At 40.3% G+C, this 25631-nt stretch overlaps 1 protein-coding gene across 1 annotated transcript; it reads left to right on the top strand.

The window, feature by feature from the left end:
- Positions 1-336: 336 nt before the first annotated feature.
- LACTB2 (lactamase beta 2) lies at positions 337-25131 on the top strand. Its single transcript, XM_036437124.2, has 7 exons — positions 337-561; positions 8877-9040; positions 11571-11697; positions 17366-17544; positions 20021-20169; positions 23884-23965; positions 24806-25131. Exons 1-7 carry the CDS (start codon positions 440-442, stop codon positions 24847-24849), a joined length of 867 nt encoding a protein of 288 aa, XP_036293017.1. The 5' UTR covers positions 337-439; the 3' UTR covers positions 24850-25131.
- The last annotated feature ends 500 nt before the right edge of the window (positions 25132-25631 follow it).

The raw sequence follows: 25631 nt of genomic DNA, 5'->3' as shown, positions 1-25631 counted from the left end.
TAGATCCCCCAGGTTAAAACGTCTTGTCCCCTGGGATGAACTCGCCCACCCGAACATGAACTCCTAGGGAGGCGCCTGGTTCGGTGACAAGAAGTAGCTCTCCACACCAGCTTCGCCTCAGGCGCCTCACGCCTCCCTCGCGCCGCCATACTCGAGGATCAGGCAGCGTCATGTGGCCTCTGGCCCCGCCCCCAGCTCGGCGGCTGATCCTTCCCCGCTCCGCTCGCGCGGCGACACGTGACCTCTGGCCCCGCCCCCAGCTCCTAGGCTGATGCCTCCCCGCTCGGCTCGCCGGGAGTCACGTGACCTCTGGCCCCGCCCCCAGCTTAGAGGCGGATCCCTCTCCGCCCGGGTCAGGTGATTGACGGCTCCGGCCTATTTACAATTCCGGGCTCCGGTCGCCCCGTAAGCTGCGCGCCCACGGGCGGCTTAAGCGGAGATGGCAGCCACTCTGCAGCGCATCGAGCGGCTGTCCAGCCGGGTGGTGCGCGTCCTGGGCTGTAACCCGGGCCCCATGACCCTGCAGGGCACCAACACCTACCTGGTAGGGACCGGCCCCAGGTAACAAACGCCCCTCGCCTCCCTCCTGCCCTGTCCCCTCATGCCCGCCCGCCAGCCACCTAAACACTGGCACTTGTGGGCTGGATTGCAACAGTCCTTCCTACCCCGGCCAGGCGGGTCCTCCAGGACCGTGCTCAGTTACCCTGATCCTGGACCTCCCCTAAATCACGACCACCCGGGGTGGTAACCTCTCTTAAAAGTGGCTGGGAGAGAAATGTTCCTTTCAACTTCCTGTTTCTGAAACCCAGCTTACTTTGCTTGATGTTGAATGCCAGAGTGAGTGTGTGTAAGTGGTTGAGAGATTACTGTCGCCGGAGTTTTTAAGAATCCAGGGAAAATGCTGACTTGGTTCACCTTCTGACTTTCACTCAAAATGTTTTGCCCCAGTGTCACTTCCCCTCCCCAATCCGGTTAATTGTGCTGAGAGACCTTTATCCTAACTCAGCAGCAGGGGGCAGGGTTGTCTTGCTTCCAAATGGCTTGAGTCTGAAATCCAAAAAAGCGCGTCCCCTCCCCCCGCCAGCCCTGGGGAAGGAAGAGCCCACTACTTTTGTTTTTGTTTGCTGTTATTGTGTGAGCTTATTTAGGTTAATTTGTGGGTGGAATAACCTATCTATTTTTTTTTATTATTATCTTCTGCTCCATTCTGTTTTATGCAGATGTGGTTTATGACACCATACCTACATTGGACAACTTTTGTATACTTAGTATAACCTAGATAATTCAAAATAGAAATAAGATAAGATATACTTCTCCTTGCCCTCGCTGGTTTGACTCAGTGGTTAGAGCGTAGGCCTGAGACTGAAGGGTCCCAGATTTGGTTCAGTCAAGGGCATGTACCTTGGTTTCCAGCATATCCCAGTAGGGGGTGTGCAGGAGGCAGCTGATGGATGTTTCTCTCTCATCAATGTTTCTAACTCTCTATCCCTCTCCCTTCCTCTCTGTAAAAATAAATCAATAAAGTATATACTTTTTAAAAAGACGATATACTTCTTGAGCCTGGAATTTAATTGTATAGTCAAAACGTGTTACAATTACTACAATACACTTGAATACTAAATACAGTTTAATACGTATTACATATAGTGTATTGAAGTATTTGCCTTTTTCAGCACATCAGAATTTCAGAAGCAGCAGGATGGAGGAACTGAAGTATTGCAAGTGAAGCAGGCAAAAGGTGAAGTCCAGAGCACACAAGACAGGGTCGGTTAGTACAATGGCTTTAGGCTGCCTCCCAAATCTATAAGGATAGAGAATTAGGCAGGAAAAAATACCTGATATCTAGGGTAGAGTCTCTCTTGGCTGGTACTTACTCACCCCAGGAAGCCCATAGGCATTTTCATTTCTCATCGGTGTATCATTTTAAACTAGTTCTAAAGTCAATTCCTAACATGAAAATTGCTAATAGTCCAAATTACTCTAGAAAATCTCTATGTCGGAGATCAATATGCTATTTCTCAAGTTCATTGAGCCCTACTTTTCTCTCAACAATGAAACAGATGGCTGATTCCAGTAGAAAATCAGATAAAGAAGTTGGCTTAAATGTTTAGGGGTCATGTAGTATGAAAAATACATACTGTATTTTTTTTTTAAATATTTATTTCAGAGAGGAAAGGAGAGGGAGGGAGAGAGAGAGAGAAACATCAATGATGAGAGAGAATCATTGAATAGCTGTCTCCTGCACACCTTCTACTGTGGATCAAGCTCAAACTCACAACCCAGGCATGTGCCCTTGACCAGAATCGAATCCGAAACCCGATGGTCTGTCCACTATGCCAATCCGGCTAGGGCTACATACTGCATCTTTTAAAACAACAGAATCACATTCAGTGTAGCAAAGGGTCTGTGCTAAAAGAGACGTAAAGAACCTGAAGCTGAATGAGGAAAGACCAGATTCATAGTCTCCCTTCTTCACTGTTTACGCTATTACTCAGGTAAACTCATGGAGTGGAATGGCCAGTGGAATCACTCATATGTGAGAGAGATGATGATGAGTCCATATATTGAGCTAGGATAACTCAATGTACAGCTGATGCTACTCTGTAAAGTAGAAGTCAGGTGGCTCGAAGTGGTTATTGAGTCCAAGTAAGAGGTTCTGATATTGGTAGCCACCTGTTCCGCTGCACAAAACAGTTCTAAGGTCACAGGTGGCTTCTATATCACTAAACCCAATGGATTTTTCCATTCCCATCGTATTTGAATTTCAGTCTTTTTTGTTATTGTTGACCACTCCTTCTGGATCTACTAATGCCAATTTCTCCTGGCTTCCTCTTACCTCTCTAGCTGCTCTTTCACAGAATCCTTTATAGAGTCATCCTCTTTACCACATCTTTTAAGGGTTTGAGTCCCTTAAGGTGCAATCCTCATCTTATGTTGTTGTGCTGTATTCTCTACCTGATCTTGTCTACCTCCTTGGTTTGAACTGTTATCTGTTCATTAATAACTCCCAAATTTATTAGCACTCCAATTCATACAATATCCAAACTTGGTCTTCAAACCAAGGGAGCCAACTGCTTTCTTAAGTCCACTTGGATGACTCACAGCCACTTGAAACTCGTTTCCCAAACTGAACTTACAGACTTTCCCACTAAACTTGTCTTCCAGACACTTGTCCTTATCTTGATAAATAGAATCATCCTCACATTTGATCAAGGCCAAATACTTAAGTACACTCCTCGACATTTTTTCTTTGCTTCTTGCACACACAGCCAAGCCATTTAGGAAGATCCTCCCAATTTCCACTGCTATCACCCTGTCCAAGCCAGTACAACTCTTGCTTAGGCTTCTAAAATCGCCTCTTAACTGATTCCTCTCCATCTACTCTGGTTCTGCTTCAATCCATCCTTCATCCTCCTGCATGTAGCCAGACTAGAGAATGCATGGGGTTGAACTAGAAGCATTCATTGTTCAGCCCCACGCATCTCATCAACCTAATCTCAAACCTTTCCCATCACACCCAGGTGAGTTGTATCCATTCTGGCTCAGGACATTCGTCCATGCTTTCCTCTCTGTCTCCCATGTATTTACCCAGCTAACCTCACTCATCCTTTAGAATTCAGTTAAAATGTAATTTTTCTCAAGAAAGCCACCCTTCACCCCTTGTTAGTTTAATGTAATACACTGCCTTAGCACTCCATACTTTTCATGGCCCTTGATAATAATATGACTTTTGTATGTGTGTAAAATGAAGCTTAGCACACGACTACTCCCCACTACAATATAAGTTCAATGAAGGCTTATTCATTACCGTATCCCCACCACTAGCACAGAGCCTTGTACACAGTAGAAGTATTATAGGAAATATTTGCTGAGTGAGTGTTCTCTACATTTTTTCTTCATTTTCTCTGTTATGATTTCAAAACTGGTGGATAACTGCAATTTTAGCTAGTCTTCCAGCGTCATTCTGTACAGCCCATGGATGCCAAATGAATTTCCCTAAAGCACTCACTACTAGTCCTACTGTGATGCCTAATACATAGGTCTCAATAAACACTTGAGTGGACAAATAATAACCAAACTTTCCATAGAGTATGTCCACATTCCTTCTCTGCCTAAGAACCTCTTGAAAACTGCAACTTTAACCTTTACTATCAAAATTGTAAATACCTTGAGAGCAAATATACTATTTCCTATTCATAGGAAAAGGCAGTCTAGTGAAGTAGAGTTAAGACTCTGGACTCTGATTACCTAGATCCCAGTCCTGGCTTAAGATTTTGGAGAAGGCAGTTGATTCTGTAAGCTTCAGATTCCTTATCTATACAACGAGGTTTGTATAGTATCTGTCTCATAGGATGTTATGAGGGTTCAGTGAAATTTAAATGGAAAATCATATCAAAAGCACCTTAACAAATTCTAGCATGTGGGAAGCTTACAATGTTAGCTATTATTTTTATCACTTCTGCTTTCCTCATAGCATCCAGAAAATTCTAGGTTCATAGTAGCTGCTCAGAAAATTCCTAATGATTTTGTAAGAGTGACAGCAAATTGACAGACGGACCATTTAATAGCTATCTTAAAATTAATATAAAATATCTAAAAGAGGAAGGTGATTTTACTAACTTGCATCAGTTATTTTTTCTGTATTCACATAGCAGATTGTTACTGTATGCAAGCACTGTACTCTAGTGAATAAATGGTAACAAACCTGTACAGATTCTCCTGCACTCTTATTCCCTTTATTAGTAAACTTGTATTTGTAAAATGACCTCCTACGATAGAGTATTTATTGCTTGTGGCCATGAAGAACTAAGTCAACCAGCCCACATAGAGATAACTCTATCTAATCCTCTGCAATATTCACAGACATCATTGAAAGAATTGCTATTTGAGAACATTTTTTTCTAATTTACAGCTGAAGTTTCATTTATGTCACATGAAGAATGATTCTAGGTGCTTGCTAAGTAGTACCCTCCCACTGGAGAGTATGTCTTTTTTATTTATTTGTTTGTTTACTTTTTAACACTAAATTAAAAGACATTCGTGCACTGGTAGGGTCTCTCAGCCTGAGCTCTTGCAATCCAGGTCCCCTTGGGGGATATCAGGCCTGGTGCACAGATTCGGCCTGATTCCTGCAGACCAAGAAGCCCCACCGATGCATGAATCCATGTACTGGGCATGCTTTAGTATGCATGTAAGATCTTTAGTTAATCTTTTCCCACCCTCCACCCTCCACCCTTCTCTCTGAGATTCTTCAGTTCGTTACATCTTTCTATCCCCGTGCATTTAGCACTGCCCTGTGTGTGTGTATACACACACACACATATACTAGAGGCCCAGTGCATGAAATTCGTGCATGGGGGTGTGGGGGTGTCCCTCAGTCCAGCCTGCACCCTCTCCAATCTGGGACCCTTCAAGGGATGTCTGACTGCCCGTTTAGGCCCGATCCTACCATGGGCAGTTGGACATCCCTCTCACAATCCGGGACTGCTGGCCCCCAACTTCTCACCTGCCTGCCTTCCTGATTGCCCCTAACTGCTTCTGCCTGCCAGCCTGATCACCCCCTAACCACTCCCTTACCAACCTGATTGATGCCTAACTGCTCCCCTGCCAGCCTGTTTGCCCCTAACTGCCCTCCCCTGCAGGCCTGGTCACCCCTAACTGCCCTTACCTGCAGGCCTGGTTCCCCCAACTGCTCTCCCCTGCAGGCCTGGTCACCCCCAACGGCTCTCTCTTGCATGCTTGGTCCCTTCCAATTACCCTCCCCTGCTGGCCATTTGTGGTGGCCATCTTGTGTCCACATGGAGGCAGCCATCTTGTGTGTTGGAGTGATGGTCAATTTGCATATTATTCTTCTATAAGATAGGATAGAGGCCTGGTGCACGGGTGGGGGCTGGCTGGTTTGCCCCGAAGGATGTCTGGATCAGGGTGGGGGACCCCAAGTGGAGGCCCTGGTATCTGGGATTTATTTATCTTCTATAACTTTGTAGCCTGGAGTGGAGCCAAGCTTCCTGCTCACTGGTGGCTGCAGCCATTTTTGTTGGGATTTATTTAACTTCTATAATTGAAACTTTGTAGCCTAAAGTGGAGGCCAAGGCAGGCCAGGGCAGGTGGAAAGCTTGTCTTCCCCTATTGCCAGGGAAACCCAAGCCTGCTCTCTCTCTATGGCCGCAGCCATCTTGGTTCAGTTAATTTGCATACTCACTCCTGATTGGCTGGTGGGCATGGCTTGTGGGTATATCAGAGGTATGGTCAATTTGCATGTTACTCTTTTATTAGATAGGATATATAGACTTTTTTTTTTAAATAAATCTTATTGTTCAGATTATTACAAATGTGATCCTCTTCCCCCCCTCAATTGCTCCCCTCCACCAGGTTCCCACCCCACCCTCTGTCCTTTTCCCATTCCCCATTGTCCTCCTCCATAGGTGCACAGTTTATGTTCAGTCTCTTCCCGTACCCTCACTCCCCTTTTCCCCGAGAATCGTCAGTCCACTCCCCTTCCAGACCTCTGATTCTATTATATTCACCAGTTAATATTGTTCATCAGATTTTTTTTAATTCCCTTGGTTTTTAGATTCACTTGTTGATAGTTACGTATTTGTTGATCATAATTTTTATCTTTATCTTCTTCACTTTCCTAAATAACCCCCTTCAGCAATTCATATAATTCTGGTTCAGCAGTGATGAACTCTTTTAGCTTTTTTTTATTTGTGAAGCTCTTTAACTGTCCTTTCATTCTGAGTGATAGCTTTGCTGGGTAGATTATTTTTGGCTGTAGGTTCTTGCTATTCATCACCTTGAATATTTCTTGCCATTCCTGTCTGGCCTGCATGGTTTCTGTTGAGAAATCAGCTGACAATCGTATGGGTGTTCCTTTATAGGTAACTACCTGCTTTTCTCTTGCTGTTTTTAATATTCTCTCTTTGTCTTTTGCTCTTGGAATTTTAATTATGATGTGTCTTGGTGTGTTCCTCCTTGGATTCCTTTTGTTTGGGGTTCTGCGGGCTTCCTGGACTTGTAAGTCTATTTCTTTCCCCAGGTGGGGGAAGTTTTCTGTCACTATTTCTTTCAATATTCTTTCTGTATCTTGCTCTCTCTCTTCTTCTGGAATCCCCATAATTCTGATGTTGTTTCACTTGAAATTGTCCCAGAGGTTTCTTACACTATCTTCAACTTTCAGGATTCTCTTATCTTCTCCCTTGTGCAGAGGAGTGTCCTCTGGCTCTTTGTGTTCTAAATCTTTGTCTTGATTCTTGTGATCTTCCAGTCTGTTTTTAGGACTTTGTATAATATTTTTTATTTCAGACAATGTTTTCTTCATTTCTTGTTGATCCCTTATTATTTCTAGATGCTCCCTTTTCATATCCTCATAGGTCTCATTTATTTTATCGGCCTTTTTTAGGATATTGTTGAATAACCTTATAACTGTAGTTTTGAACTCAATGTCCAATCTTTTCTTTTCCTCCATCTCCTTCCTTTGTCTCCTACCTCTTGTCTGCATTTTAGTTGTTTCCCTGATTTGATGGAATAGCTTTGTGTTCTAGGTGTTCTGGTAGAGCCCAGTAGCACAGCCTTCCCAGTTACCTGCGGTGGACAGTCTTGGTGTAGCCCTTTGTGGGCTGTGTGTGCAGTCTTGTTGTTAAGCCTTGCTTATTGTTGGTATCACTGGGAAGCTTTGATCTCCAAACCAATTGGCTGTGAGGATCAGCAGAGTCTCAGCTAGGAGGGCTTCTGTACTCTGCTTGGATAGGGCGGGGTCTCGGGGTGGCGCAGACAAGCTTTGGTTCCCTGTCAGTCTCGCCTTAGAAAAGACCTGTTCTCGGAGAGTTTCGGAAGATTGGTTGCAGGCGCGCGAGCACCTCTTTGGTAAAGGCGCAGACAAGCTTTGGGTTCCTGCCAGTCCCTCCTTAGAGAAAGCCAGCCTCTGGGAGAGCTTCTGTGCTCAGCCAGAGATTGGGCGGAGTCTCAGGTTGGTGCAGACAAACTGTTTTCCCTTGGGCTCCTCCCCAAGTCCCGCAATAATGGCCTCTGGCTTCACACACCTCTGAGAGATCTCTGCCCACTGCCTGACAGTCTGGCCTCTCCCTGTCTGGGGCCATCTATCAGAGCAATAGGGTGATTCTGTTTTCCTCTCGAACAAGAAAGCCAGTTGCGCGTTAGCTGTCTGCCCTCTCCACGCACCGGGAGTAAGCCAGTAGCGAACTCAGCCCGGCCTGCCCTCTCCGAGCTCCAGGAGTCCACCAGCAGCAATCTCTGTCTGGCCCTTTCTCTCCGCACCGGGAGTAAGCCAGCGCCTTTTCGCGCACACAGTTCTCCGTACCTTCACAGTTCCTGAGGTTCAGTGTGCCTTCTCTCTCCTTCCCAGATGGCAGAGCCTCCTCTCAGCTAGCCATCCGGTGCTTCAGGGCAATGCCTCCCCTGTTTTTCAGTTCTAAATTCAAATTTGTTGTGGTAGGCTGCATTCGGGTGTCTACCCTATGCCGCCATCTTGGTGTCTCTCCTAGACTTTTCCTTATTCACTCTTACATTTCGCCATAAGAACTTTCTTCTTTTTTTTTTTAATTTTTTTTAATTAAATTATTATCTGTGTACATATTTTAACATTGCCCCCGCTCACATACATACCTTCCCTCCCCAGAGTTTTGTGTCCATTGGTTGTACTTATATGCATGTATACAAGTCCTTCCGTTTATCTCTTATCTCCCCCACATAAGAACTTTCTTAAAGTGAGATTTCTATAGTTAAGCTGAAGTAACATATAGCTGGTTTTTAAAGTAAAGCAATTTATGCAGTTTCTTAAATGTAAATTCCCTGTGTGAGAAATATGCTAATATTAAGTGTTCCAGTGGTGTGATCATCTTCTATTTAACTTACAGGCGAATCCTCATTGACACTGGAGAACCAGCAATTCCAGAATATATCATCTGTTTAAAGCAGGCTCTGAATGAATTTAACACAGGAATCCAGGAAATCATCGTGACTCACTGGCATCGTGATCATACTGGAGGCATAGGAGATATTTGTAAAAGCATTGATAATGGTAAGCAGAATATACTCATTCAGCTCATGAGGAAACCTGTGTTTTCAGAATAATTTGTTTCCATTACATAGCTAAGTTAGCTAATGAACAATTGACTGAATGCCTTATATTTAAAAGGTACTTTCATACATTAATATAACTTGAATACTTAAAGGAAAAAAGGTAGAAATCCTATTAATCTATTTCAAATCTCTTCTTCCTCTTATTTTCCCCCTTTGCCCAGTGATCATCAGTTTTCATTTAGTCTGTGTGACAGTTACTACTTCAGATTTCATAGTAACTGACCGTTGTTGAGTATTTACTGTGTGCCAGGCGCTGTTGAAGTAGTTGCTGTTAATTGTCCATATTTTAAATATGATCTCAGGTCTTCCATAACTTTCAGACAGTTGCTCTGTATATACTGTATCTCCCACAACTGCCCTCCCTTTTCCCAGTACTAACACTTTGCTGTCTCTCTCCTTATTCTTTCATCCCACCATCACAAACATAGATTCATTCATTCATGCATTCCTTTAACAAATATTCAAGTTGCTGCTATGTCCCAGCACTGTTCTTGGCACAAAAGATGTAGCAACTGCTCTCCTCTTCAGGCCTGGGTTCCCCCCAACTGCCCTTCTCTGCAGGGCCTGTCGCCCCCAACTTCCCTCCTCTGCCAGCCTGGTCACCCCTAACTGCCCTCCCCTGCAGGCTTTATCACCCCAGCTGCCCTCCCTTGCAGGCCTGGGCCATCCCAACTGCCCTCCCCTGCAGGCTTGATCACCTCAACTGCCCTCCCTTGCAGACCTGGTCCCTCCCCTACTGGCCATCTTGTGGCAGCCATCTGTCCACATGGGGGCAGTCATCTTGTGTGTTGAAGTGACAGTCAATTTGCATATTACTCTCTTATTAGATAGGATTATTAGATAGGATACTTTTTAAAGCTGTCACAAAATTATTTTATAGTATGGCATGTGTTTTGTAATTCTAAGATAATTGTGAGTTTTTTTGGACATATTGTCTGTCAAAGGTCTCATAACTAGAAATATGCTTCCACTTCTTTACTATAAGACAAAATTATACAGATTAAAAATAAAAACAAACTAAAAAAACCTCACCATATTGCTCCATAATAGAGACAGTTCCCAGAATAGCATATTATTTCTTACTTCAGCATCAAAAATACAAAATAATGGAATTTGAGGGTGGAGAGAGAAAATCCAATTGCTGTTGGTTTATTTTATTTTTATTATATTGCAGTATTTCTTTCTTTTTTTATCCTCCATACTTAGCCAGATTTCTATGCATTGTTAGTCTTTCTCGGAATGTCTTTTTCTCCCTCGGCATTTCCATTGCTAACACCTTTGCCCTAATATTCATTACCTTCCAGCAGGGTTATTACAATCATCCCCTCCTGGTCTTTCAGTCTCTCCCCCTCCAAGCTCCCCACCTGCAGCTGCCGTATTGATCACAACAGCTGCCATATTGACCACTACAGCTGCCATATTGATCGACCTGTTGACGCTAAAGTGCATACATGGACCACATACAGCAAAGTGTAAATTCCTCTATTCTGAAAGGCAATTTAGGGCCCTCCAGGATCTGAGCTCACCCACTTATCTCTACTCTTTGCAGCCAGTATTTTGTGTTAAACAAATTGGTAGTGTTCTGCTGTTGCCCATATGCCATGTTCATTCTCATTTCTATGGCTTTACTAATGCTGTTCCTTTTACCTGTCTGAACCTTTTTCTCATCCTGCTCATCCTGTAAGCCACACCTCAAGTTTTATCATATTTATGAATTCTCTCCTAATTGTTTCTCCTTTCTCCAACCTCATTTTGCTTACGCTGAATTGTCCATTTAGTATTCATTAAATGGTACTGTATATAGTTGTTTAATTCTTTCCTGTTTGTAAGTTTTAGTTCCCCAACTATGACAGTTTTTAAGCATTTTGATGTCATCGTGCTTACATTCACTATACTGGTTAAATAACTGGCAATCAGCTATTGATTGGTTAATTAATTGATTGATTTTCTTTGCGTTGATGACAGGTAGTATGGGTTAAATTTATTTTAATGTTTTAATATCTTAGCCCTGGGTTTGGGGCTTCCTCTCAGCATTTCTAGAAAGAGCTTTATATTATAATTATTTTATTATTAACTAATGCATGATGCCAGGACTTCTTTTACTATATATTAGGCACCTAGACAGAGAAAAGTTCCTACATTTTGTATTACCCCCTCTTCAACACACATCTTGATATCAAAGCTAGCTGAGATTATGAAGAATTTTGTATAAAATAGGAGTGGCTACAAAAACACAAAGACTTTATGTAGAGCTAGGAGGGCATTAGAGAGTAAAAAGCTCTTTTGTTGAGTTAAAAGAAACAGTTACCATCCCAGAGATAAGCGGCTATAATTCCCCTCATTTTCTGTTGTCTCTAATGTTAATATTTTTTGCAGCTACTCACAGGTATTCTAAGAAAATTGGCCTCTTAAAAAGCTGAATTGTCATTTAAAGTGTGACTTAAATATTTTTCATGTTTTGTCACTAGACACTCCATATTGCATTAAAAAACTCCCACGGAATCCTCATACAGAAGAAACTATAGGAGATGGAGAGCAAAAATATGTTTATCTAAAAGATGGAGATTTGATTAAGACTGAGGGTGCCACTCTCAGGTATGTAAATGACAGTTGTCCAGGGAAGGAGTGGGGGCAGGGGTAGTTTATGTATGTCTGTAATAATAAAAGCGTAATATGCCAGTTAGAACAGACGGCCTTCTGGACGAAGCTGCCCAGGGCTGGGAGGGAAGCCCGGGTCCCAGGTGCCAAAGGAAAGCCGGTGCTGGCAGCTGGGGAAGAAAGGCCTGCTCTTGCACGAATTTCGTGCTTCGGGGCTCTAGTGTGTTGCAAAAGTGGGGGAAAGGAAGATTTCCACATATTTGCTTGTATTGCTGAAGACTATCTCAGGAAGAAGAATATAAGAGATCTGATAACATTGGTTATTCTGGGAAGAGAAAATGGGTTGCTTGAGAAACATAGAAAAAGCAACACTTCTCCCTCTACCCTTTTATAATTATTTGTTTGAATTATATGATTACCACTTCTTTTTTTTATATATATATGTTTTATTGAGTTTTTTACAAAGAGGAAGGGAGAGGTATAGTTAGAAACATCTATGAGAGAGACACATTGATCAGCTGCCTCCTGCACACGCCCCACTGGAGATGTGCCTACAACCAAGGTACATGCTCTTGACTGAAATCGAACCTGGGACCTTTTGCAAGCCACAGGCCGACGCTCTATCCACTGAGCCCAACCAATTAGGGCATGATTACCACTTCTTAATGAATAAAATTTAAATAACAAAATAGATTAGAATTTCCTGCCAGAAAATTCAAGGCTTTCTCCTGTTCTCACTTCCAAAAATGACCCATACCTAAAGTAAATACATTTTAGGCCAGACCCATAATCCCCATGACCTGTTTAAGGGATTTAAAAAGGTGTTTCCAACTCGGTAATTTTCAAACTCAAATAATTATGCTTCTCTTCTCTCTCTACCATCTGTCTCGACTTCCTGATTTCACAACTCCTAATTCTCTCAGTACTTAAGATTTTTTTCTTCTATGATACAAGCTAACTCCTCTTCACCTTTATCCTCTCCCCTTGCCCAAAACATCTAATCACATTAGTTTATTGATTTTTTTAGAAGGAGAGAGAGAGAGAAGCATCAGTGTGAGAGCAAAACATCAATCAGCTGCCTCCTGCTTGCCCCCTCCCAGGGATCAAGCCCACAACCCAGGCATGTGCCCCGACCAGAAATCAAATTGGCAACCTTTCAGTGCACAGGATGACACCCAACCAACTGAACCACACTGGCCAGGGCTAATCACATTAGTTCTTACCTCAAAAATATTTGTCCCACCAAAACTGGTTTGGCTCAGCGGTAGAGCGTTGGTCTGCGGACTGAAAGGTCCCGGGTTCGATTCCGGTCAAGGGCATGTACATTGGTTGCGGGCACATCCCCGGTAGGGGGTGTGCAGGAGGCAGCTGGTCGATGTTTCTCTCTCATCGACGTTTCTAGCTCTCTATCTCTCTCCTCTCCTCTCTGTAAGAAAAATCAATAAAATATATTAAAAATATATATATATATATTTGTCCCTGCTGTCCCTTTTTATTTGTGTTCACTACCACTACTTCTAAGCCAGGAATCTCCAGGCTCTCCCTTTCCAGTTTACCCTTAGTATGCTCTGTCACTTGAAACCTTGAATAACTGCATACAAGATCATGTTTATTCTCCTTACCACAGCCTGGCCCCAAACTACTTTTCTAGACTTAGCTCCAACCACTCTCCTCACAAACACAATTAGCCAAATCCAAATACTCGTGAACACATCCTGTCTGTTCATGCCTTTGCTCATACCCTCCCTTTTACTAGGCCTCAGCCCTTCCTCTCCACCTTGTCCCCCTGATAAATTACCCATTTAGTCTTCAAACCTCAGGTTACATGTTACTTCAAGAACCCCTCTTGGCCCTAGCCAGTTTGGCTCAGTGGATAGAGCATTGGCTGTGGACTGAAGGGTCTCAGGTTGGATTCCGGTCAAGGGCATGTACCTTGGCTGTGGGCACATCCCAAGTAGGGGGTGTGCAGGAGGCAGCTGATCAATATTTCTCTCTCATCAATGTTTCTAACTATTACTCTCCCTTCCTCTCTATAAAAATAATAAAATATTTTTTTTAAAAAAAGGACCTCTCCTGGAAAGAATTAAACTGCTTTCTCCTCCAACTTTTATGTAATTTTTATTATTTTATCATAGCACTTATTAAATTACAATTTTTGGGTGTGTAAGTAGGTATCTCCTTAAAAAGTAATCAGTTCCTTAGGTTCACAATCCTTTATAATAAAAGCCTAGTATGCAAATTGTCCCCTCTACCCAAGTTCTTCCAGGAGTTCAATCAGGGGGTGGGCCGGCCAGGGGGAGGGAGACCCGGCCAGCAGTACCAGGTGGGTGGGGTAAAGAAGGGAGAACTCAGCGCTGGCAGTTGGCCAGGAGAAGGGAGGGAGGCCCTAACAGCAGCTGCTAGGGACCCTACTATTGCACAAATTTCGTGCACTGGGCCTCTAGTATTAGTTAATGTCAGTTGCTATAGCAAACCAACCCAGAAATATATAATAGCTCAAATATAAAATAAGTTTAATTTTCAGACAGGTAAAGTTCAAAAAACGGTTCCTGATTAGCAAGTGGCCCTCCTGCATTAATGTTCCAGGGTTCTTACAGATTCCTCCATCCTCAATACTTGTCCTTCAAGATTGCAGTGCTCATCACAGTCAGTCCAGTGCGTGGAGGAGAGTGGAAGAGATGTTGCATGGGAGGTTTACATGGACCAGGCCTTCTGTTGCATTGCCTGTCAATCCAGTCATGTGTCACTCCTGACTGTGGGGAGGCTGTGAAATATAGTATCATATATTGATGATACCACAGAAAATAAAACAGTGCATTACTACTTCAAAAAGTATTCTTGACAATGTTGAATGTCCCGCCTCAAACACCAGCCCTAGCCCAAGTTAAAGAAGAAAGTAGAAACAGGAAAGAGCTCATCAAATCTTCTTTCTCAGGTGTGGGAACCACAGTACTGGTTTATCAGTTATCACAAAGCATGGATATTAGATCTGTACCTAAAATGCAGATTAAGACCATTGAACTCTTGGAAGTTAACTACCTACCACCCATCTGCTGTGAACAGACCATGTACATTAAGCTTTTAAAAGTATACAAACAGAAAGTGTGTATATCATCAGTGTGCAAGGTGGAATAAACCATATGAGCAGTTTGCAGATGAATGGAATGTTAAAAATGGAATAAACCATATGAGCAGTTTGCAGATGAGAAATGAAATCAGTGCGCTAGAGCCACCCACGAACTTGCTTCCTGTCACTACCCAACCCCCTCAGTTGAATACTATCTTGATTTGTGGATGAACTAATGTACAGGATCTCAATATTATGTGAATTCCATTTAATTTTTATTGTACTGCATTCTGATTAAGTTAAGTATGGGTATCTATTTTAAGATTTGAGGGGAAAACTAACACAAAGAATTTTTTAAAAGCAGACACTTTTTATGATCTAGTAAAATGTAAATTCCAATTATGCTAAAATCCGAATTAAACATTTAATAAACTGTTGATGTGGTTTTCAGTTTCCATGTTCATAGTCAGTAAAATTCAGTAGTTTTAAATATTAACACACAGGCTCGTTCTTACGCAAAAGTTCCATAAACAGAAGGTTAAAATTTACTTAAGTCCCAAATATTTGACATCCAGGTTATCTTGTCTACCTGCCAATTTTGAAAGGAAAAAAAAAAAAACAAAAAAAAACAGTAGAGAGATAGTACCCACCAAGAACCCATTAGTGAAAAAGTAGAAAGTTACCAAGGTTTTCAGTAAGGATTCTAGATGTAACGCTCAGGAATTTTCTAGTGAACTAAGTTCAAGTTCTCAAAGTTAATCTGACAGTTTTTGTTGACTGTTCTAAATTTTTTAAGAGGGCCATTCTAATAAAGTCTACTGTGTCACAGAACTAGATAAATGCTCTACCTGATGAATGGGAGGCACAGCTGCAGTTCCTCTGATCTTTAGCAAAGCACCTCTGATGTCATTTCCTTTTCTCCTCCGCCTACGTGAAGTAAATTTTAACACAGTCTTTATGCAAATGAAAGCATTAGCCACCTAGGTGACTGGAGGGTTGGAAGTTCTGATCCCCTAATTTAAGAAATATTATTGCCTTCAGTCTGGAAATTATCAAAGAAAACCATTACTGAGTTCTGGCGTGGGGAGTAGGAGGGGAATAATTAAGGAGGCATTACAAGCACATTGACGGATAAGGCAGTTTGCAGACCCTGAAAGAATGGTTCTCCAAGAGAGGATATGTAGATTTAAAAAAAAAGTTGAGTTTCCATTTGTAAACACATTTATGCGTGACTATTCATAAGATAAGACAGATACCCACACCACATAATTTTATAGTTGCTGGAAATGTATCTCCTGCAATTATTTTCACATAACAGAATACTTTCATTAACTGGTTGCAGCAGGTTTAATCAGACAAAAAAATGATTTTAACATCTCTTTAATACCTCACCATTACTAAATATAGTAATCATTTGACATATGTAAAGCACATACTTGGAAACCATAAAAGCATAATAGTTCCTAAAATCAGTTCTTAATGTCTCTCAAAAATAATTGCTCCCATTTCACGAGTATCTCATGTTCTTATACCTTATATCTCTTACATTGTTAGCAGACTCTTTTAAAAAGCTTTACAGTTGCAATATTTAACATTAAGGATTTGATTGGATTTTCTGGCAAACAAAATACTCTTCTAAGTTATAGTCGCTTCAGTTTTCTTAAGAGTTGAATTTTTGTCAAATGTCTTTGCAGTGTCTAGGAGATGACCTTGTTTTCTCCATAGCTTTATTATGATCTGCAAGGATCTCCTAAAATTGAAACATCCTGACATCATTTTAATAAATTGTACTTGATCATGATATTATTTTTAAATATGTTCTTGGATTCTATTTGTTAATATTTTAGTTAAGATTTTCCTAAGTGTTCATCAGTGAGATCAGGCAATAGTTTTCTTTTTGTGCAACCTTTGTCAGGTTTGGGATTCAGAACTTTTCCTTCTTTTTCTATGCTCTGGGATAGGTTAAGTAGAAGCGCAGTTATCCGACTTTAAGTGTTTGGCAGAGTTATCCACTGAAAATACTGAGCCTTTAGTTGCTAATGAGGAAGAAGGAGAGCAGCATTGATGTGAGAGAGACACATAGATTGGTTGTCTCCTACACGTGCCCCAATGAGGCTAGGGAGCAAACCTGCAACCCAAGTATGTGGCTCTGACTGGGAATTGAACCGGCAGATCTTCACTGTGCGGGCCAACATCCTAACCTCTGAGAAGCAACGGCCAAGGCAAAAAATATATATGTTCATAAAAAATAAAAGCACTATCTCTATGTAGTAGAAAGATTAGTGATTTTTATCTACTCTAAGTACTTTCCTTCTCCCCCCGCCCAAGCTTGTTGTAAGCTGTATTCATTACTTATAAAATAAGAAAAAAATGTAGGTAAAGTATTAAATTTGCACTTCAGAGTGAGAAATTTGATTTTATTAAAGGGAGAAAATGTCTGGTGATAATTTTCAGTGAGCAACAAGAGAAAAAGTAGCTTTTTAACTTACTGACATTATTAGTGTCTTGTTCAGAGGTAAGGATAGACAATAATTTGCTTCTCAAAATTCCTTCTAAGCTTAAGAGTTCATAATTGTTTCTATTTCTTCTCCCAACCAGAATTATATACACACCTGGCCACACTGATGATCATATGGCTCTACTTTTAGAAGAGGAAAATGCTCTCTTTTCTGGAGATTGCATCTTAGGGGAAGGAACAACTATATTTGAAGACCTCTATGATTATATGAACTCCCTAAAACAGTTATTGAAAATCAAAGCTGATATTATATATCCAGGTGGGTAATTTTTAAATCTGGTAAACCATTGTGTCAGATGATGAGAAAGGTTCATTTTGGTGTGGGGGTGGGGGAGGCGGTCTTTGTGTTTTTGGCCTTGAAGTCAGACATGTAAACTGCTTCTTTAAATTATTAACCCTAGCTCCTGTCTAGCCATGCAATTTTTTTAAAGGCCACAATTTATATTAATAACTTTTTATAAATATATGAGGGCTATTTTTTAACATCTAAACAGCTATTGTATTAATGGAACTATTAAACAAGGAAATAACTTACAGTATAACAAGAAAATTTTTTCATTTCATAAGTGATCTTCAATTTTGTTAACCTGATTTCTGTCATGGACCACATTTTAGCCATGTAACCATGGGTAACATTTGACCTCTGAGCTTTTAGTTGTTTTAACTCACACTATTGCAATAACATATTCCATATGAACTATAAAATCATATATTTATCTTGATTATCCAGATAAAGAAACCTGTCATTAGTATCTCAGATGTCACTGCACTGCTCTGCAATATGAATTTCCACTCCATCCTGAAAGCTAAAAAACACACAGGACCCAACAGTAGGGCCCAGAAGGGGAAAAAAAGACTAGATTACTTAATTTTTTTTAAGCCCTTCTAACTTGCTCCTAACCAAAGAGCCATAGAAAGATCTGAAAATACGGTATCTTTACTACCCTCCTATTCTCTCATGAGTTTTTACTGCTGAAGAGATAGAAAACCTACCCTGGAGATTTGGATTAATCTCTAATAATAAAAGTGTAATATGCAAATCGACCAAGTGGCCAAACAGCAAAACAACCTTCCTGCCGACCACGCTATGACACACATAGGCGCCAGGCCAGCCAAGGCGGGTACAGTGCGATCGGTCAGGGGAAGTGGGGGCACACCATCACCTCACAATTGCCCACAAAAGGGAGGCCCAGGTCACTGGCCAGTGGGGTTATCAGTGGTGGGGGAGGGGACTCCACAATCAATCACCCCAAAAAGGGAGGCCCAGTTCCTGGACTGTGAGAGGGCACAGGCCAGGCTGAGGGGACCCACCACCACCACCACCACCACTACCACCACCCCACAGTGCACAAGTTTTGTGCACTGGGCCTCTAGTATTATGACGTAAAAGGAATGGAAGCTGACCGCTATTTTTAAAGCAAAGAGAATTGGTGCACTCACAAAATTAATGAGAGGCAAAGCTAACGAGAGGCTGCCCAGGAAAGGCCCTTAGAGTGTTAGTTTTGGTGAATCCAGCGAACTGGCTTATTAGCTCAGCAGGAGCTTTTATGTAAATTATGTTCCGTAGCCATAGCTACCATATATTAAAGCCTGCTCCCCATCCGGTACCTGCAGGGACCTTTCCAGCTAGCTGTGGTCCTCACAAAAACCCAGGGCAGTAGGTAGTGGTGTCCTAATTGCACAGCTAAAGAAACAGTTCAGAGACTTTTGCAGCCAGACAGCTAGTTAAAGGGTGGTCAGTCTTCTAACAGTACCGTGGTGCTCGTGCTTGTTACATGATAATAGGTTAGCCTGCTTCTGCATTTTTTTTCCTCGCATATTTTAAACATCCCTCTGGCAGACTTGTGTAATATATTAATTTGCACTGTGTTAAAAGAGCATGTAAATTTCAATATAACTTTATCCGGGTTGTCAACATTTCTGAATTACAATCCTATATAAAAGATTCTTACATTTCTACTGTGATTCCTGTGAGTTTTTAATAGCATCACTTCCATGGACCTACTTTTACATTCCCCTTGTCAACTTCTATAGGTAAGTGTAGCGCAGCGGTCAGAAACTGGAGTGGATGAAAGCTCCTGGGTCAGAATCCCAGCTCCACTCCTTAGCTGTGTGACTGTGGGCAGGTTAGGTACCCTCCTTATGCCTCAGTTTCTGCTACCAACAAGGGATAATAATAGGACCTAGCTCTTGGGATTCTTGTAAAAAATAATATGTAGCATTTAGAGCCGGACTGGCAAAGAAGAAGAACTCTGTAGGTGGGTGGGAAGAGATCAACCAATATGCAAAACCTATGAACACAGACAATGGGGTGGTGAGGGCCTGGAGAGGAAATGGGGGACAGGAGAGGGTGGAAAGAGGTTAATGGGGGAAAAGGAGGAACTGTGTAATACTTTCAACAGTAAAGATTAAAAGGAAAAAAAGTAAGTACTCTGTGAATATTATATATCATTACTATTGCTCCTGTTATTATTGCTTTATTTTTATTTTATACTTTTTAATGTACACAGTAGCATTTTATATGGTTTTGATATAATTGTCTAATGTTTTGTGGCATTGTAGGTAATTTTTAAGTCTTGTATCTATATAGTTTTCCAAATAATTCTTATTTGTTATGTATTTAGTATGCTGTTTCAATACATCATATGAATTCTTTTTAAATAAAATTAATGAATTCCAGTTATACTTAATATTTTTATCTGGTGGAAATAATTTTTATAATTATTCTAATTCAGGACATGGTCCCGTAATCCATAATGCTGAAGCTAAAATCCAAGAATACATTTCTCACAGAAATATTCGAGAACAGCAGATTCTTCAAATATTTCATGAAAATTTTGACAAATCATTTACAGTAAAGGAGCTTGTAAAAATTATTTACAAGGTAATTTTTAATCTTATTTGTACATAGTCACAATTTTATTAGAGTAATCGAATAAACTATAGGTATAAAAATCTTACCACATCCCAGAACAGAATAAGTCTGTTAATCTTGTAAGTAATGCTACTTGTATAGCTTTGAAACCTCAACTATCTATGATAGAGAAGTTAAACAAAACTTGGAGAACAAAAACAACCATTCTGAGCTACCATTAAACCATACACTTCATTCTGTAGGACAGTGTTTCCCAAAGTGTGGTACGTGTACCCCCAGGGGTACAGGAAGAGTTTGGTGGGGGTACGCGTTGCACTGGAGTTTGGTGGGGATATGCACTGCACTGTGCTTAACTGCACCCAATTCTACGTTCTCATGAGTACAAGGGGTACTCAGCATTACGAAAATTATAGAAGGGGTACACATATGTCAAAAGTTTGGGAAACACTGCTGTAGAAGATCATTCCCAACAGCATGATGATGAAGTTTTGGAATAAATTGTGTGTTGGTCTAGCCATCTTGAGAAGAGGCAATCTGCTGGAGACAGATACTAGGATACTAGCAGTGTAGACTAGCAGCGATGCCTGACAATGGAGAAAGTACATCTAAGGAACATGAGTAGAGAAGTTTAGTGCATGGAGAGAACCCCTCACTGCGGCCTCTGAGCATATCACTATATGGCAGCCCTACTAGTATGTGGCAGTCAATTAGTGTAATTCAGTTTTTCAGAGAATATTTATTAGATACCACTGTATAGTTAGTATAGCTTAGAGCTTAAGAATGTAGACTTTGGTGTTATATTACCTGGGTTTAAAAACTCCCACCACCACAATCTACAGCCAGAAGATACATGAGATTGTACCTGAAGATGAGCTGGGGACAATTACATTTAGGCTGGGGCCATAATATCCTAAAGGCCCAAATTATCAAAAAAAGATCATCACTCAGTGTGCTTTGTTTTAAAAAGGGAGGGATGAAAAAGAAGAAGAAAAGAAAGAAAAGGGACAGATTAAGGGTGAGACTGGCTAAGGATAAAAGACTGCCGTTGGCAAAAGGGTAATGTAAATATTTAAATTCTGTGAAAGAGTGCATTCCCTTATCATGCTAGACTAGAGTCACTTGAGACTATTCATTGGTACATTGGGGGTTTTTATACATATATTATTGATTTCAAATAGGAAAGGAGAGAGAGAAACATCAATGATGAGAATCATTGATCAGCTGCCTCCTGCATGCCCCCTATTGGGGATAGAGCCTAAAACCCAGACATGTACCCTTGACCAGAATCGAACCTTAGACCCTTCAGTCTGCAAGCCGATGCTCTATTTACTGAGCTAAACCAGCTAGGGCTATTGCGGGTATTTTCTATTGTAAGTTCAGACAGAACTCTCTGATAACTCTCACAGTTGAGTCATTATCAGTACCTGTCCATACCTAAATACTGGTTTAGCATTCAGAATTGTATTCAGTTGTGTATTCACAGTGTTTATGTGTGAAATACCTGTTTCAAATAGAATGGCATTAAGTATTTCGAAGGATTTATTCATTCAACGAACATTTATTGTCCACCTTCCATGTGCCATACACTGACTAAAACAGAGATATAAAGATGGCTACAGATCCCTGCCCTCAAAGGACTGAGTTCATGGTCAACCCAAAGTTGTATTGATGGAAAGGAAAAGTACACTCATTAAAAATAAAAAATAAAAAATAAAAAAAAACAGCCGGCTTTGGCTCAGTGGTTAAGCGTTGACTATGAACCAAGAGGTCATAGTGTGATTCTCAGTCAGGGCACATGCCCAGGTTGTGGGCTAGATCCCCAAAGTGGGGCTTGCAGGAGGCAGCTGGTCAGTGATTCTCTTTTATCATTGATGGTTCTCTCTTCCACTCCCTTCCTCTCTGAAATCAATAAAATATATTTAAAACAACACATGCTTGTAATACTATCATAATAGCTCCCATTTTTTAGCACATTTTTGTGTGCTAGATGCTCTATTTAAATGCTTTACCTTTACAAATGTGATTTGAGGCACTTAATTCAAATATCTCAAATTTTTACTGCATAAAGATACAACTATTCCAATTTAATAGATTAAAAAACCAACACAGGTCTGACCAGTGTCACTTAGTGGTTGAGAGTTGACCTATGAACCAGGAGGAGGTCACTGTTCAATTCCCGGTCAGGGCACATGCCATGGTTTCGAGCTCTATCCCCACTGGAGGGCATGCAAGAGGCAGCCAATCAATGCTTTTCTCTCATCATTGATGTTTCTCTCTCTCTTCCTCTTCCTCCCAAGTCAATAAAAATATTTTTTAAACTGACTCAGAAAGTGTAAGCTAAGTAGCTTTTTCAAGGGCACAAAACTAGCAGATGTCACATATTCAAATGTCTGATATCAGAAACTCAAATCTTGTTTCTATCACACCAGGCTTCCTCCAAGGCCTACGTACAGTATGTCAGGGCCTAAGGGATGAGATAAATTCTTCTGATGAAGATGTAAGATAATGAGACTTCTTTGGAAAAGCTTCAGAAACTTAAATCATTTAATTGGGTCTAAACAGAAGGAAAGATGTGTTTAAACACTGGGAGTAATAAAAGAGCATTGTGTGTGTTTCAAATCCCACAAAGAAACCACATATGAATGCATAATAGATGGTCAGAAAGGGGGTAAGCCCAGGAAATGAGTTGGGAAAGACAAGCATGATCAGGTCATGAGAAGCCTTGATTGCCATGCTAACAAATTTGAACTTTAGCCAGAAACCTGGGAATGACACTCAAAGATCTTAGGCAAGGGACTCACATAATGCTTTCTAGATCACACTGGTGGTGATATGCTATGGTACTGGAGCTTAAAGGGGAATTTAGGGTTGGAGGCTTATATTTGGGAATCAATAATGCGTGATAGTGCTATGGCAAGTTGGGTTAGTAAAAAAGAGAAGAGCCCTGGCCCCTGTGGCTCCATGGTTAGAGCATCAGCCCCTCCACTGAAGGGTCCTGGGTTTGATTCCTGGTCACAGGCATGGAACTGGTTGCAGGTTCAATCCCCAGCCCTGGTTGGGTCGCATGCAGGAGGCAACCAATTAATGTGTCTCTTTCACATTGATGTTTCTCTCTCTACCCCTCCCTCCCTCCTTCCCACTCTCTCTAAAATCAATGGGGAAAATATCCTCAGGTGAGTACAAAAAGAGAGAGAAGAGAGTCAATGGTACAACACACTGTGACCATCAGTGTTTAAGAGAAGACCAAAGAAAAGTATCCAGATGAAAACTAAATGTGAAAAATTATCATATAATCTAATAAACAAACCATAGGGCCAATGTTTGTAGCAACACCAAAGCTATCTAGAATAACTTTTATATATATATTCATCCATTCATAAAATATTTAGTTCCTACTGTGTGCCATTATGCTAAGCTCTGGTATTCAGTATTGAGCAAACCATACTGTTACTATCTTTATGGAACTTATAATCTATTTTATCTATAGGAATATAAATAAGAATACGGTGCCTGAAGCAAGACATGGACAAGCTGAAATAGTTTTGGCTATTACTATATAAAAATGAATTTAACGGGAGACGTTTATAATAGTGTCAATATTAAAATTTAAAAAAATTAATGAAACTAAGTTAAAATTTTCTTTTTGTTGCATTTTTTCAGTTTCAAAAGGATTAACTCTGCCCTTTTTAAAAAAAAAAAAATGTTTTCTTTCTCTTTTTTAAGAATACTCCTGAGAATTTACATGTCGTGGCTGAACGTAATCTCTTGCTTCATTTGAAAAAATTAGAAAAAGATGGAATGATATGTAAGTGTACTTCTGAATTTTAATTCTTTTACTGCCAGCATTTAAATTTTTTTTTTTACAAATGAACTTGTTCCTTTTAGGAAAAATAACACCCAGTAGAGTCCTCCCTTGAATGACACTATGAGTTAAAGAGACAGGCACTAGAAAGGGTCAATAATGAAAGGCCAGTAGACCACACATGGGAAACAAACACTCGCACAGGAATTAGAATCTTGCTTAGAGGTCCCAGACCTCTCCCACCAGAATGAGTCAAAGACATGTAGTGGAAAATAGCTTCTCTTCTCCTAGACCAGTGGTCAGCAAACTGTGACTCTGTTGACTAATGAGTTTGCTGACCACTGCCTTATGGGAAAAACACTTAAAAACATTTTAATAATGTACTGATGTCTTTAACCTGAAGTCAAAACTTCTGGATAAGGGTAATGCTTTACTCGGTGGTCGGCAAACTCAGTAGTCAACAGACCACTGTCCTAGACCACAAGATCTACGAAGAATTTTACATGTAGAAGATTTGGGAACAGCTAAAGGTTTTAGCAGTCCCAAAGGTAGTTAACTCAAGGATACTAAAGCAGTCATTATACAATTGTTTACTAGTGTTAGGTTAATTTGCCAAATTAAGATGTTTATAAAAGTTTAATCCTTAAGATCAACTGGTTCAAAGATTGAATCTTCTGTAGAAGCTTCATCATTGTTCTTAAATATTCAAAAAAATACCAACTTTATATTGAGCAACAAAATTATTTTAGGAATGAATGCTTCTTTTTAGCCAGAAAATAATTTAAAATCCAGTGAATTTACTTATCCACTGTTAAAAAATTTACTCTATTTTTCTTTCTACAGTTAGCAACACGGATCCTGAAAAGAAATGGAAAGCTCATCTTTAGTTTCGTGTTAGTGAAAGTTCTGTTGTTCTGTTTTAGATAATGGTATGTTTTCTTAACTATCAATTATGTATAGAGATTATAGAGTACATAACATTAAAAATAACCATGGATATACTTTAAAATAATATCATTTTTCAAATATATAATCATACTTTACATCTATAATATGGAATATTTATCTAACCTAGGTCATGTAACATTTTACCAATAGTTTATCCACTTTCAATCAATTAAGTAAAATGTTTACTTTAAAAATAATAAAACTTACATACTTTAAACTGGGTATTATTCTTGGAGATTGGTTACATATTACCAGCGGACAGTAGCACTGTGTTCTCTAGCTGCTTCAGTAATTTCTCTGTAATCCTTCCTTTTCTGCACCCCTTGTCTATATCTTCAGATGACAGGTTTGTTTTCATGTTTCTATCGATTATGTCATGATTATGTATTCTATAGCCCTTTATCATGTTTACTTTCTTATAATGGTTCTAGAAGCCCGATGCATGAAAGTCGTGCAAGGGGCTCGGCTTCAGGTCATCCCGGCTTTCCGGTCTAATTAGCATATTATGCTTTTATTATTATAGATACCACAAGTGATTTATGTATATCAACTCTGGGTAATTAAAAAATATTATATTCCCATTTAAAACCATTATATAATAATTATTTTTGTTATCCATGAATATAAACAACCTACTTTCCAAGTGTAGGTTTAGTATATTATAGAAATAGTCATAAACATATACAATATATGAATTATATACCAATTCTTTTTTTTCTTT

This window comes from Pipistrellus kuhlii, unplaced genomic scaffold (assembly GCF_014108245.1).
Source record: "Pipistrellus kuhlii isolate mPipKuh1 unplaced genomic scaffold, mPipKuh1.p scaffold_m20_p_14, whole genome shotgun sequence".
Classification (NCBI taxonomy): domain Eukaryota; kingdom Metazoa; phylum Chordata; class Mammalia; order Chiroptera; family Vespertilionidae; genus Pipistrellus; species Pipistrellus kuhlii.
This window is presented reverse-complemented; position numbering and strand designations above follow the sequence as displayed.